The sequence below is a fragment of the Cervus elaphus genome, chromosome X (assembly GCF_910594005.1).
Source record: "Cervus elaphus chromosome X, mCerEla1.1, whole genome shotgun sequence".
In the NCBI taxonomy this organism is placed as follows: domain Eukaryota; kingdom Metazoa; phylum Chordata; class Mammalia; order Artiodactyla; family Cervidae; genus Cervus; species Cervus elaphus.
The window spans coordinates 160079694-160096081 of NC_057848.1; the positions used below are offsets into that span (position 1 = coordinate 160079694).

At 39.5% G+C, this 16388-nt stretch overlaps 1 protein-coding gene across 1 annotated transcript in view; it reads right to left on the bottom strand.

Moving 5' to 3' along the window:
* GRPR (gastrin releasing peptide receptor) overlaps positions 1 to 16388 on the bottom strand; it is a 334343-nt gene that overhangs the window by 215394 nt on the left and 102561 nt on the right. The window contains exon 3 of the mRNA XM_043896088.1: positions 2715 to 2786. Coding sequence (XP_043752023.1) covers positions 2715 to 2786 — 72 coding nt within the window. The remainder of the gene's footprint in view (positions 1 to 2714; positions 2787 to 16388) is intronic.

Consider the following 16388-nt stretch of genomic DNA (forward strand, 5'->3'; position numbering starts at 1 on the left):
AACTAGGAGGCAACCCCCAGAGAACAAATCTCCACTCCTTCTCAGATCTATGGACAAGGAAAGATTTCCCTATTTTGGACAGTAAATGGATTGTTTTTGGGGGGTTGAGATGATCACAAAGACACATGCCTGGGCATTAAGGCTGGGCTACGGAAGTCCTCATTCTCACTGGACATCAGAATCACCAAGCAAGATTCTAAATGATACCTGTCATTCAGAGAGGGTTCCGCTCTCAGAGATTCTGAGGTAATTAATTGGGGAACACCCACTTTGAAGTACTGCTTAGCAGTTTCTAACACAGTAAACATATATCTGCCTTAACAGCCAAAAAATCCACTCCTGGGTATGCACTCAACTGAAGTGAGTGCTCATTGTCCACCAGAAGATACACACAAGAATGTTCACAGCAGTTTCATTCAAAGTAAAACAAAAATTGGAAACAACCTAAATGCCCCTCAGTATTGCAGAAGATTGCTTCCACGACCCCCTGTGGATATTAAATTCTGCAGATGCTCAAGTCCATCATATAAAATGGGGTGCTTACAACAAAGGAAAATATAAGCAGGTGAAAAGACAGCCTTCAGACTAGGAGAAAATAATAGCAAACGAAGCAACAGACAAAGGATTAATCTCAAAAATATACAAGCAATTCCTGCAGCTCAATTCCAGGAAATAAATGACCCAATCAAAAAATGGGCCAAAGAACTAAACAGACATTTCTCCAAAGAAGACATACAGATGGTGAACACACACATGAAAAGATGCTCAACATCACTCATCATCAGAGAAATGCAAATCAAAACCACAATGAGGTACCATTACACGCCAGTCAGGATGGCTGCTATCCAAAAGTCTACAAGCAATAAATGCTGGAGAGCGTGTGGAGAAAAGGGAACCCTCTTACACTGTTGGTGGGAATGCAAACTAGTACAGTCGCTATGGAGAACAGTGTGGAGATTTCTTTAAAAACTGGAAATAGAACTGCCATATGACCCAGCAATACCACTTCTGGCATATACACCGAGAAAACCAGATCTGAAAGAGACACGTGCACCCCAATGTTCATCGCAGCACTGTTTATAATAGCCAGGACGTGGAAGCAACCTAGATGCCCATCAGCAGACGAATGGATAAGGAAGCTGTGGTACATATACACCATGGAATATTACTCAGCCATTAAAAAGAATTCATTTGAATCAGTTCTAATGAGATGGATGAAACTAGAGCCCATTATACAGAGTGAAGTAAGCCAGAAAGAAAAACACCAATATGGTATACTAACGCATATATATGGAATTTAGAAAGATGGTAACGATAACCCTATATGCAAAACAGAAAAAGAGACACAGATATATAGAACAGACTTTTGGACTCTGTGGAAGAAGGCAAGGGTGTGATGTTTCGAGAGAACAGCATCGAAACATGTATATTATCAAGGGTGAAACAGATCACCAGCCCAGGCTGGATGCATGAGACAAGTGCTCGGGGCTGGTGCACTGGGAAGACCCAGAGGGATCGGGTAGAGAGGGAGGTGGGAGGGGAGATAGGGATGGGGAACACATGTAAATCCATGGCTGATTCATGTCAATGTATAGCAAAAACCACTACAAAATTGTAAAGTAATTAGCCTCCAACTAATAAAAATAAATGGAAAAAAAAAGTGGGGTGCTTAGTCACTCAGTCATGTCCAACTCTTTGTGACCCCATGGACTGTGGCCTGCAAGGCTCCTCTGTCCATGGGAATTCTCCAGGCAAGAATACTAGAGTGGGTTGACATTCCCTTCTCCAGAGGATCTTCCCAACCCAGGGATCGAACCCAGGGATCGAACCCAGGTCTCCCACATTGCAGGTGGATTCTTTACCATCTGAGCCACCAGGGAAGTCCATAGAATGGGGTAGCATGTGCATATAGCCTATGCACATCCTCCCACACACTTCAGATCAGCGCTAGATTTCATATAATGCCTAATACAATGTCAATGGTATGTTAATAGTTGATTGTTGCTGTTCAGTCTCTCAGTCGCATCCGACTGTTTGCAACCCCATGAACTGCAGCATGCCAGGCTTCCCTGTCCTTCACCACCTCCTACAACTTGCTCAAACTCACCTCCATTGAGTCGGTGATGCCATCCAACCAGCTCATCCTCTGTCATCCCCTTTTCCTCCTGCCCTCAATCTTTCCCAGAATCTGGGGCTTTTCTAATGAGTCAGCTTTTCACATCAGGTGGCCAAAGTATTGGAGCTTCAACTTCAGCATCAGTCCTTCCAATGAATATTCAGGATTGATTTCCTTTAGGATTGACTGATTTGATCTCCTTGCAGTCCAAGGGACTCTCAAGAGTCTTCTCCAACTCCACAGTTCAAAAACATCAATTCTTTGATGCTCAGCCTTCTTCAAATAGTTGACGGCACACAGCAAAGTCAAGTTTTGCTTTTTGGAACTTTCTGGAATATTTTTAAATACTTTTGATCTGTGGTCAGCTAATTCTGTGGATGTGGAACTTGTGGATATAGAGGGCTAACTTTATAGTAGAATGGACAAATAAAATGTAGGAGATTCTACTTCTACACAGCAATGGAAAAGAGTAAGCATCTGATACGCATAACAGCATGGATGAACCTCACTCATGATGAAATAAGTGAAAGAAGCCAGATAGAAGCATATCTACTATATGATTCTATTTACAGTAAGTTAAAAAACAGGCTGGACTCACCTCAGATGATGCAGAACAGAAGAGTAGTAACCCTCAGCAGTGTTCTTCTGAGGTTCTGGGAATGATCTTAACCTGGGTAATGATAATACAAGCGGATGCATATATAAAAATTCATTATGTTGTACACTTAAAATTTTTGCTCTGTATGTCTATTTACTTGTTTGTTTTAAATATCAATTACAAACATTAAAAAGTCCCCCAAGTGATTCTTAGATGTGGGCAGAATTGAGAACCACTGACATCAGGCTACCAGGTCTGCCAAAGTATTGTTCTACCCACAACCAGCTTTGTCCCTAGGTAACAGATTTTGCCATGTCATTCTTTGCTCTCCTAAAACCACTCAAAACACTCCTGAGAGGCTAACAAAGAAAGCACTAAGTGCATCATTTAAAATTCCTAGTAAGGCTATTATCTTCATTAATTCATCTTTTCTGTATTTTGCAATTTCTAAGAGATGAGAATTCTCTTGTTAGTCCTTAAGCTTTACAGGTCCAAATGTCCAGAAAGAAATCTATGGCATCACTGCTGACCTCTTAACATTCCTCTGGTTTAGAAGTTTCTCTTCTATACTGCAAGCCCATGCAAAAAAATTAAAGAATAGTGGAACTATGTAGAAGCCAAGAAATAATCCACTCTGAGGCCCAGACAGGAGAACTGATTTGTCTTATATCACTCAACAAATCAGTAATCTGACATTCTCATACAGTGACAATCTGACACTTTGCCATTAACATGCATTTTTGAATAAGGAACACTATCCCCAAAGTCACCTGGTGAAACACCAGTAGTAACAGCAGAGGCTTTGGGAGGTTTGGTTGTTGTTCACTTGATGTTTCTTTCATCCAAGCATTAGCTAAAAATGCATCTTTTATTTCTAGCATTATACCTGGCCTAGTGACATGGCACCAATAATCTTGGAGTCCCCATGTGCCGTGGTCACTTATTTGAAGGTGCCAGAGTATTGCAAACTAGCTCAATCTGCAGTGAAGAGGGTAAAAGAATGAGGCAAGTGTTTTGGTGCAAAACACACTAATCAGATAGAGTTCCAGTCTGAAATCAGCCTCCTACCAGACCTTAAGCAAATCATGAAAACCCCAAGAGCTTCAGCTTGTTTGTCTATAAAATGGGAAAACGAGCTATGGTTCAAGTATTTCACTGACTTATTTTAAGTATCAAATGAGACAAGGTTTATGAAACTACCATAAGCCTCTACCAAAACACACAAGGCTTCCTCCTTTTTTTTCATGATACTAAATATATTTGTGAAGTCAAAGGAGGAGAACAAAGCTGGAAATGTGCTGATGGATGGTTTTTCTGCTAAAATATTTGCCAGCAAAAGACATCTTGTTAACAAGCTACTCTGTATACTGTAACATATATTTCACAATTTATCTACCTCCTGCAGGCTGTCAAAATAATTGGCCTATAATATTTCTAAAATATAGTCAGCCATCTCTGGATTTATTATGTGTATATCCATTTGCATAATGATGACTGAATTTACACATCATGCATCTTTCCAGACTTTAGGTTTCCATTACTCTTTCTCTGAAAATCCCCAAGTTTTGTTACAAAATGCAAGAGTCTCTAAGCATGGTTACCATTTTCTTCAGCATAAAAATAAGTGATGGAAGCAGTGCTCCACTGTTACCCTGGAGACGAGAGACTAGTTATCATTGATAACAAACTTGGAATTTCTCTTCCATTGGCCAGAGAAGAGGTGGTTCCAGACTGCTGCTCAACTCTGTCAAGGCAGCAACCCCAACACCTCAGTAAGTTGACAGAACACTTCAGGCAGAGGCACTCTTGCCCGTCATCATTGTATCTGCTATTAGGAAAAGATTTTAGTACCCCAAACCAAGCTAAGTGAAAACAGAAAGGTGGTGGCCCCAGTAGATAGTGATGGCTGGTACTGACGACTGGCTATCCCAAAGCAGTCCCCAGCCCATTCTCCCTTGCTGTGTTACACTACAGACAGTAGCAAGTCAAATGCTTTCCCACATTCCCTTGCAGCTTTTTGCTATATGACCCAGCTCTGGCCCGTGAACTACAACTGAGTTGTTCAGCTTTTTGTTTGCCCATGGAGTCTATCTCTTTGTGACTCCATGAATCACAGCACGCCAGGCCTCCCTGTCCATCACCAACTCCCAGAGTTTACTCAAACTCATGTCCATTACATCTTACTTAACCATGGTACATTTGTCAAAATAGAAATTAACATTGGTACAATACTATTAACCAAACCATAGATTTCTTTAGATATTATTATCCAAATTACTGTGGTTTGAAGTCATTTGAAATATTTCTTCTCCCTGTACTTTATTATTATTATTATTTTTAATTTGGTCATGCCACATGGCATGTGGAACCTTAATTCCCTGACCAGGGGTCGAACCTGCAGGCCCTGCGTTGGAAGTGCAAATATAAACACAGGACCACCAGGGAAGACCCTTTTCTCTGTGCTTTTGCCACTAACTTACTATATATCTTTAGATTTGTTTGTTTCATTTTGTTTTTGATATTTAGGAAATGCTTCTAAATTTAATTTTGTTTAGAGTTATGTAAAAGATTTACCTGATTCCAAAGTTAAATCTGCAAAACATAGTAAATTAGAAAGCCCACTTTCTATCCCTGTCTCTTCTACCTGGATTCTTCCTTACTCCTACACATGGCTATTTTAAAGATTTTGGCTTACTTTTCCAATGTGTGGTTTATTTTTAGTTTTAATTTTTTTCCAATTATTTTTATTAGTTGGAGGCTAATTACTTTACAATATTGTAGTGGTTTTTGCCATACATTGACATGAATCAGCCATGGATTTACATGTGTTCCCCATCCTGATCCCCCCTCCCACCTCCCTCCCCATCCCATCCCTCTGGGTCAGCCCAGTGCACCAGCCCTGAGCACTTGTCTCATGCATCCAACCTGGACTAGCGGGAGGGTGGGATGATCTGAGAGAATAGTTTTAATTTTTAAATAATTCTAGATTTACAGAAAGTTGCAAACATAATAGAAACTCCTTATATACCTTTCATCCAGCTCCCCTAAAGTTATTGTTGTTTAGTCGCTATGTTGGACACTTTTGTGACCCTCTGGACTGAGCCCACCAGGCTTCTCTGTCCAAGGAATTTCCCAGGCAAGAATACTGCAGCTGGTTGCCATTTGCTTCTCCAGAGGATCTTCCAAACTCAGGGATCTAACCCATGTCTCTTGCATTGGCAGGCAGATTCTTTACCACTGAGTCACCAGAGAAGCCCTCCGCTAATATTCAGTTCAGTTCAGTTCAGTTCAGTTGCTCAGTTGTGTCCAACTCTTTGCAACTCCATGAATCGTAGCACGCCAGGCCTACCTGTCCATCACCAACTCCCGGAGTTTACTCAAACTCATGTCCATTACATCTTACTTAACCATGGTACATTTGTCAAAACAGAAATTAACATTGGTACAATACTGTTAACCAATCCATAGATTTCTTTAGATATCATTATATTGTTGTTGTCCCACTAACATCCTTTTTCTGGGCCAAGATCCTGCATTACATTTAGATGTCATGACTACTTAGTTTTCTCCAATCTGAGATGGTTTGCCAACCTTTCTTTATCTTTTGTGATTTTGACACCTTTGGAAAGGACTGGTCAGTTATATTATGTAATGTTCCCTAACTTGAGTTTGAATGATGGGTCTTCATGGTTAAGTTCAGGTTACGAGTTTTTGACAAGAAAATCATAGACGTGATGCTATACCTTTCTCAGTGGATCGTATCAGGCATATGATGTTAATTAACAACATTACCAATGAGGTTAACTTGGTAAAGGTGGTGTGTCACAGGTCTCTCCACTGTAAAGCTACTATTTTTCCCTTTATTACTACTAAATATTTGGGGGAGATACATTAAAACTATGCAAATATCTACCTTATTTCTACCCAAACTTTCATCCACTAATCTTAGCAGCCATTAATAATTCTTGCCTAAGACAATTATTAGCATAGCTTTTGACAAATGGTGATTTTTCTATTTACATCATTCTTTCTATATTTGTTATTGAAATTCTATCAAAAACAGAACTTTTCTGCCTCTTTCATCTTTAAGAAAATTTTATTTATTTCTTTGTTTTTGGCTGCACTGGGTCTTCGTTGCTGTGCAGGCTTTTCTCTAGTTGTGGTGATGGTGGGGGGCTACTCTTCATTGTGATGCATGGGCTTTTCATTGCAGTGGCTTCTCTTACTGCAGAGCATGGACTCTGGGGCGTGCAGACTTCAGTAGTTGCAGTGTATGGACTCAGGAGTTGCAGTTCACGGGCTCTAGAGCACAGGCTCAGTAGTTGTGGCACATGGGCTTAGTTGCCCTGTGACATGTGGGATCTTTCTGGACCAGGGATCAAACCCATGTCCCTGCACTGGCAGGAAAGGCTTCTTAATGACTGAACTACCAGGGGAATCCAGCTTCCATGTATTATTTTACCCAATTTATTTACATCAGTATGAATTCATGGATATTCATCTCATTCTATAGGTTATAATCCATTACTATCATTTTTTTTATTGCTCATATTTTCCCAGACTTGGTCATGAAGAGTTCCTTCATGTTGACTCTCCTGTTCTTTCAATACATTTCCATGATTTTTCAGCACTTCTATTTTCTGATACCACAAAATGTTTTGGCTCTTCCTATATCTTCCCTGCCCTAGTTCTGAAGTCAATCAGATCTGTAAGGAATCTTGGTTCCTTTTATTGGAGAATAGATTTGAGCGTTATGTGTGCTTCTGGCTACTGGGGTGTCATTGAACATCATCAAAATTAAATTATTTTGCTTTACAAAAGATACTGTTAAGAAAATTAAAAGCCACAGATTGGGAGAAAATATTTCTAGAATATATATGTGATAAAAGACTTGTCCCCAGAGTACTAAAAAAAAAAACTCTCAAAACTCAATAACAAGAAGACTTGTCCCCAGAGTACTAAAAAAAAAAACTCTCAAAACTCAATAACAAGAAAACAAACAACTCAATTAAAAATGGGCCAAGAATTTGAACAGACACTTCACCAAAGAAGATGCATGGGTGGCAAATAAGCATATGAAAAGTGACATTGTTAGTCACTTGAACATGCAAATTAAACCACAATGAAATACCTATTAGATACTATATACCTATTAGAATGATCAAAACTGAAAAACAAAAATAACTCAAATATCCTCCATTGGAGAATATAGAAACAAACTGGTATACATATTTAATGAAATCTACTTAGCCATAAAATGGAACAAACTACTGATACATGCAACAACATAGATGAATTTCAAATGCACTGTGCCAGATGAAAGAAGCCAGACCAAAGGCTATATCCTATATGATTCCATTTACATGACATCCTGGGAAAGGCAGAGAGATCAGATCAGTGGTTATCAGAGGATGGAGTTAGGGGAGAGGATAATTACATAGGCACACTAGGAAATTTTAGGGAAATATTCTATATCTTGCTTGTCATGGTAGTTACAAAACAGATGTAATATGTCACAGTGGGTACATGCATTTGTCAAATTTCATAGACCTGTACACCGAAAAAGAAGAATTTTTCTATATATAATTCATTCCTCAATAAAAAGGGGAGAGGGGAAGCAGGGAGGGATGCAAAGAAATTCAAATCACATCTCTGAAACTCCAGATTATCTATGTCTAGTCAAACTGCCCACAACATTTAACAGGGTGCCTTAAATTTTCTATAATTTTTTGTGCTTCTGTGATCAGAGACCCGGAAACAACCATGAAACATCATGTGAATAAAGTACCTTGTATATTTGGAACAGGGTTTTACAAGAAAAAAATGAGAAAAGCAGCTATTCTTCTATACTGATAAAAGGTGTAAGAAGCAAACCATGTTAAGAGGCTTAAAGACCTAAGCTCTGGAAATCCTAATTTAAGAGACACAGATGGGCCAATTACTGCTTTTGAATAAGGGACAGAAAATCTTCCCCAGCTTTGTTCAGGGCAGTGAGTCATTCTAAATGAATCTGTTCAGAACAACAATTCAGCAAGGCAACAGGCATCACTCATCACGTAGGTGGGGAAGAGGTATAGGCCCACTCTGAAGAAGAGCTGTCCCCTCTGTCTTCTTAAAACCTGAAGTCAGGTATGTTCTTGTCCTAACATCCTCCTCCCGTCTCCCCATCAAGTCCACCTCTTCTACATTGAGTGCAAATCCCTTATAGCCCCTCTGCACCAATGAGGACAGTCTATAAACTGCAGACCATCAGCCAAGCCCAGCCAGCTATAAGGTTTTGTATGACCTGTGAGTGAAGAGTGGGTTTTTACAATTTTTTAATTATTGAAAAAAATTAAAAGAAGAATAATATTTCAAGAAGTGTGAAAATTAAATGGAATTTGAATTTCAGGGCCCATTAATAAAGTTTTAGTGGAGCACAGACATGCCTGTTTCTGCATTGCCTATGAATACTTTAGTTTCACAACAGCTGAGCTAAGAAGCTGCTAAAAAGACCATGTGACTCACAAAGCCTAAAATATTTACTATCTGCCCCTTTACAGAAAGTTTGCTTACCCTTAATTTAGGCATTTTCATTCTGTTGCTTCTAAGTTGATGTCTAGACTATAAATTTATAAAAAGATGAGGTCCAGAAGCATCCTTTACACAGTAGATCATGTCTCTATGACATCATAACAAATTGTGCTCAATACCTTTGGCTGCTGCTAAGCAGGATAAAGACATGGAACACTGAGGGAAGAAAAGAATAATTTGAGAAATACATGGATTCTTTGTTTCTAAAACTATCTACTTAAGTACCCCATAGTCGTACACACTTTTAAAGGAGATTTGTAGAGTTCAAAACAATAACTATTCATTATGTACTGCTTCACAAATTCAAGTCACTCAACTGGAACATTTTATCAATTTCTCAACTCTACAAGTTACATTGTCTTTCCAACAGGAGTGTGACAATCCTATCCAGAGCAGTGATGGCAAGTTATACTGATTCTCTGCCTTTCCTTCCTCACCTGTTTATATTTTCAGCACTGCTCATATTTTCTTTTGGGACTTCCCCGGTGGGCCTGTGGCTAAGACTGTGCTCCAAATGCAGAGGGCCTGGGTTCAATCCCTGGTCGGGGAACTAGATCCCACATGCTGAAACTAAAGATTCCACATACTGAAACTAAGACCTAGCACAGCCAAATAAATTAAATTTAAAGAGAGAGAGAGAGACCTAGGCTGCCCACGGAACAGCCCCACTCAAGGGGTGGCAGCCACGGTGTCCTGAGCAAGCACAGTCAGGGTCTTGACAAGAAAGGGGGAGCCTGACCCTCACAGAGAGAACCTGAGGGTACGATGTTCAGTCTTAACACCAGCTGGAATCCAGCAGGAAGTAAAACCAATGACACATGGTTCTCTGATCACGAAGTAACTACACAGTCGGCTGCTGTTTATATTTGTCTAAAGGCTCCTAAGTAATGTTTCTAACTAGTGACATACTTCAGACCAGGAATTCCTAGATCCATGATGTCTAAACACACCACGCTGGAGAGATTTCTCAGTCCAAACCACTAGCTCTGTACAATCTTGCCCTGGTAACAAGCTTCTGCTCCAGAGCCTTAGGCATTAGATAATCTGAGGAGTTATCTGCCTACAGTGCAGGAGACCCAGGTTCGATTCCCAGGTCGGGAAGATCCCCTGGAGAAGGAAATGGCAACCCACTCCAGTACTGTTGCCTGGAGAATCCCGAGCCTGGTGGGCTGCAGTCCATGGGGTCACAAGAGTCGGACATGACTTGGTGACTAAACCACCACCACCATATTTTCTTTTGACATTATCAGATTATGAGGCCAAATGATATAGCAAAAAGAATGCTGGACCCAGAATATGATTTAGAATCTAAAAGTATGCATTTATAGCTTGGTTATACCATTTACATTAGATGAATTCTGTAACATCTTGCAGCCCTGACATCCTTATCTGTAAAGTAAGAATAAAAATTACACTTCACAGGACTTCTAAGCAGTGATAGTTATGTGTAAGCATCATGCTTATGTTATGATGATGATGATGTATTCTATCTATCTTCTGGACCCCTTCCCTTTCTACTCCCTCAACATTATGAAAATTACTTGTCTGATATTGAGAAAGCCAACTGTTAAGTAAGAGAGTTCCTCAACAAGTGTGGCCAGCAAACACTCAAAAAAAAATCAGTTGTTTAAATTTTTTGATTAATTATTCCTATAAACTCACTTAACTAATGTTTGGCCCTCAAGCAGACAAAGACTAAACAGTTTAATATTGCTTTTATTCTGTGCTTAGGAAAATAGTCTCATTTTCAATTAGCAGGATCAAAGATATCTCACTAATAGGAGATGATGATCAATTAATTATGAGCTACACTGCTGTAAAGAGAAAATGCTCATTTCTCTTCCGCAGTCATTATTCTTCAAAAACACTGAGGGTGTATCATCAAATACAGGAATGATTATCAGACCTTATGAGTTCTGAAGTAACTATTTAAAATGTCATTAACCGTTTCCATGGAAAACATACCTATTAAGGGTCATAAAAGGACAAAAACAATTGGCTCCAGATGTCGTTGTGAATAACGCAAACTCCTACGTACATGTGCGAAGCACTGGGAATTTAAAAGCACTGACTTGGGGGTCAGGGGCCTGAGTTCTAGTCCTAAATCTAATACTAACCAGTGAAATGGGCAAGTGTTGCTCTATGAGCCAAGTTTTGAGTTCACAAATGTTAACTTTCCATTCTAAAGCAATTCAGTAATTGTGCCTCGTTAGTGTTCTAGGCGCAAACCAGGAGGATGTTCATTCTAATAAAGCTGTGAGTGAAAGGTTCAAAATTCTGAAAGACAGACGTTATAAGGGTTGTTGGGTTTTTTTAAATGCAATCTCTTTTATTCTATTGAAGATTACATGCAATAAAAATCTGATACTACTCACTGAGTCTTTTGGCCATCTGCTTGTGAGGTTTCTTTGCTTTAATTATCTCCTATGACCTAGCAGTAACTCTGGAAGATGGTGAAGGACAGGGAAGCCTGGCATGCTGCAGTCCATGGGGTTGCAAAGAGTTGGACACGACTAAGCGACTGAACAACAACAACATGACCTAGCAGTAAAGACCCCATAGCAAACAAGGTCAGGCTCCCTTGAATGAGTCTTAGCCCCAGACAAAGAGATTGGCTTTGCTCTGTAGTACCTAAAACGACTAAGAATATTGATCTGTGAAAAACCAAAAAGCAACTTCTGATATACAAAACTAATCTGATGGTCACAACTAGACCTCAATATTTTTACAAGCTCATTTGACACTCACAGCCAGGCCATTTTGGTTCTCTTGGAGAATATAAACTCACAGTATATCAGCCTCAAACAAGATTACTCTGAGATCATGATAAAATGAAATGAAACAAGACCACTTCATAACTTTAAACACAAACAAAAACAAGGTCACTATGACACTCACAAAATACCCAGCCGTGGCATTGTCCTCACTTTCTGATAGCACCCCATCTATACCAAACTCCTGCATCCTTAGACTCTCCTCTAACTCACCCTACTGGAGCCCAAATCCTATAGTATGTTCTAACACTCTCTTAGAGAGGGACCCCATGATTCCCTGCAATGAGTAATAAACCCAATTTATTTAATCAAGTGTCCTACAGTGATATTTGGCTAAAAGGCATTGACACATTCTAATTTATCTTTTCTTCTCTCACCTGGGACACCCAGAGCCAGGCTGATAGAACTACTATAAAGGTACAAGCACACCAAAAAAACTTACAACATATAGCAAGCTAAAAAGACTTGGGCAGAACAACTTCGCACTCTAGATCCTGTCCCTTTTGTATCTTTCCTTTATTATCTCTTGGAAATAAAATCTCCCAAGCTTAATCTATAAAAATAATAAATTGGATTTGAAGGGAAATATCCCAGGCTATGTCCCTTGGGAAACCAGTGTCCTTCAAATGCTGATAGGTGATTCCAGAAAGGATTCTGTGGAAAAATGTCTTTGAGAAACTCTATAGTCTATAGTAAGTTCCCTTTCATTGTTCTAGTTTCAGTTCTACAAGTTACTTTGAGAGTCATATAAAGCCCTCTTTAGTTAAATCTCAGTTTCATACCTGCAAAATGGTTGTTATAATATGCCATGCCCATTCCCCAGTGTTTGGAAGCAAATAAAAAATGTGACAGAAAAGGGGTTTCCCTGGTGGTCCAGTGGCTGAGAACCTGCCTGCCAATGCAGGGGACATGGGATCAATCCCTGCTTTGGTAAAATTCCACATGCCACGGAGCAACTAACCCCACAAGCTGCAACTACTGAGCCCACGTGCTGGAACTACTGAAGCCCATGAGCCCTAGAGCCCATGCTCCATAAGAGAAGCCATCAAAATGAGAAGCCCACAAACTACAACTACAGAATAGCTCTGCTCTCTGCAACTAGAGAAAACCTGTGTACAGCAGTGAAAACCCAGCACAGCCAAAAATAAATAAATAAATCTTTTTTTTTAAGTGACAGAAAAGTATTTCAAAAACAGGAGAGTACCATGTTTAGGTGAGACATGGAGGCAGCACTGATTCCACTAGAGAAATCCTTAAAGATAAAAGCCTAGTCCAAAAATTAGGCCAAAAGGATTTGTGTATAAACTGGAGCAAGCAAAGTGAGGAAGAGGAGACTCGGTATTCCAGGGCTATGGTTGGGAGAAAAATCAACCAAAAACTTGCATAAAACAATCAATTATTATGTTCACAGATTCTGCAGGTCAAGAATTTGAACACTGCATTATAGGCATGACTTCTCTCCACTCTACAATGTTTGGACCTCAGCTGAAGTGTTTTGACAATGGCTGGTGGGTATATCATCTTGAAGGCTTCCTCATTCACCTCTCTGATACTTGAGGCCAGCTACTGACTGAAACACTTATATATGGCTTTTCCACATGGTCTCTCCATGTGGGCTAATTAGAGCTTTCTAACAGCATGATGGCTGGGCTCTAAAAGAGCAAGAGGGACATGCATGGCATGTTCATGACCAACCCAGTCCCACTGTGTCACTTTGTCATACTTTAATGGTCAAGGCAGTCACAGAGTCTCACCCAGATCAAGGGGAAGGGACACAGACCCTACTACCCAAGAGCAGGAGTGTCAAGGTCACCCCGAAGAAGAACATGTGAGATGGGAGACACTTCTGTGACCATCTTTGGAAAATACTGCCTCTCACCTGGGGCAGATGCAAAGTCAGTGAAGAAATAGGGATTCTTAAAGCATGGATGGTGGAAGAACAAGAAAAAATCAACGATTCTTCCAGATTTCAAGTCTAGGTGGAAAAAGAATAACCACAAAAGGCTTAAGCCAAAGTCAGTTTGCGGAGAAAGATAGTTCAAAAGATGTTCCTAGTAGTTCTGCCTTTTGAGTTTGGAGAAGATATGAACATATTTATTGGCAGAGATAATAGAGCCAAGAGGAAGACTAAAGATAGAAAATGAGGGAGAGGGGCTTCCCTGGTAGCCTAGCAAATAAGAATCCTCCTGCCAATGCAAGGGACACAGGTTCCACCCCTGGTCAGGGAAGATTTCACATGCCACAGAGTAACTAAGCCCATGTGCTATAACTACTGAGCCCGAGCTCCAGGGCCCACAAACCACAACTACTGAGCCTGTGTGCTGTAATTACCGAAGCCCACGTGCCTAGAGCCTGTGCTCTGCCACAAGAGAAGCCACCAAAATGAGAAGCCCGCGTACCACAACGAAGAGTAGCCCCCACTTGCCACAACTAGAGAAAGCTGGCACAAAGCAACAAAGACCCAGTGCAGCTATAAATTAAAGAACAAATAAAATGGACAGAAAAATTAATAGGGCAAGATTCTGGAGGAGACTGATGTGACTAAATACTCAGATGGAAGTTTAACTTCACATGGAGAAATACTACTTCTCTGAGGACACAGGAGGAGAGGATGGGAGAAAAAGAACAGAATTCTGAAACATTATGAAGTGCAGAGAAGGGAAAATGGCAGATCTCAAACTGAATAGCCTATCTTCTCAGGGAAGTATGAGATAAGAAAATCTATTGAAATTAAGATGAGATGTCTTAAAGTCCGTAAGAAATAGAAATGACTAAGCAAGAAACTGAATAGAATATCTGTAAGATATAACTCAACTTTTTCTTATTTTGAAAAAAGTTGAAAGATTGGTAAAATAATAATTATTGACGCTGGGTGATGGAATATGGGAATTTATTATACTGGTCTCACTAAGCATGTATGTAATTGAAATTTTCATAATAAAATGCTTAAAAATTTAAAAAGCTATTGAATAATACATGTATCTCTGTTTTTTAAAAAGAAACTTATAACACTGCATTTTTATTTATGAGTTGTCAGTAAAAATCTTTCTCTTAAGTCAATGGCTCTCAGGAGTGAAAGGATTTTCTATTTGTCTCATACCTATTACTGCCCTAGATGAAAGTTCAATCAATTCAAATGTACCTGTAAAATCCTCTGCCTAATATTTTTTAAATGCCTGCCGTATACTTTAGACAACTTCTGAAATAATTTTGCTTATTTCCCCTAACAGCACATTATTGCTTTTTGTTGAACTAAACAAAAGTCTTTTTTATTTCTTTATTATTGTCATCATCATTATTATTACTTAACATAAACTGGGTTCTATTCTGTCCTCTCTACAGCAATACCCAGGTGAAGAATATCACAGGTTTCCAGTCTCATTAAGATTTCTTCCTGGCATTGGGAAAACATTGAGCTGGCAAAATAAATAGCTCAAATCACAGAAATATATTAAAGTGATATGGAATCCTATATGCTTCATAGCCCTAATCATCAACTCATTTATATTCTTGGGGATTGAAGGAAGCGTATTAAGAAAGGATATTCTTGCCTTGTACAAAATTGTCACAGTTGGCTAGCAAGAAATATTAAAGACTGAAGAAATATCCATGAAGCAGTCACTTGGTTTTCTGAAGCATCTCAATGATACCCAGAATTCATCAAGTTCATGGTTCCACATCTTGGATTGTGAAAAGTAACTAGGCAGTGTGCATGATTTTGACCTTTAATCAAGATCTCTTTTTCTTCATTATATTAGGAATAATGAATTGTCAGAAATATCATTGGCTCAAAGCAATATTCTGGGAAAATGGCTCGTGGGTTTTAGAAATTAGATGGCAATCAACTCAGAATCTCCAGATGACTTTTTTTAAGACACTGAAAATATCTTAAAAGGAGAATAGCCTACCTTTCCAGCTTTTGCTCTTACCACACCATCCACATGTTGACCAGACTCCTGTTCAGGTAAGAAGCACTAGAGTGAAGAACATACATAATATGGTGGTGAAAAATCTGAACAGGATAGAGGGACAGGGAGAGAAGACCAGGGAGATTAATGAAATCAGGGAAGACCCAAAAGCATGAACTCAAGGTCTGAGGAGCGGAAGACATCATGCCTCCTTTGCTGAGGGGTCAAATTACTTCTTTCATGTCAGGACAGCAATGTAAAGACAGAAAACAGGAAAATTTCCATTCAAATGCATTTTACTGGGCAAAATAATACCTAGGCAACTTCACTCTCAATGACCTCTCATGGCAATTTGAGGAATACAAAGGAAAAATTACTGATATCCAGTGATTGACACCATTCATTCCTCCCTTGACTGA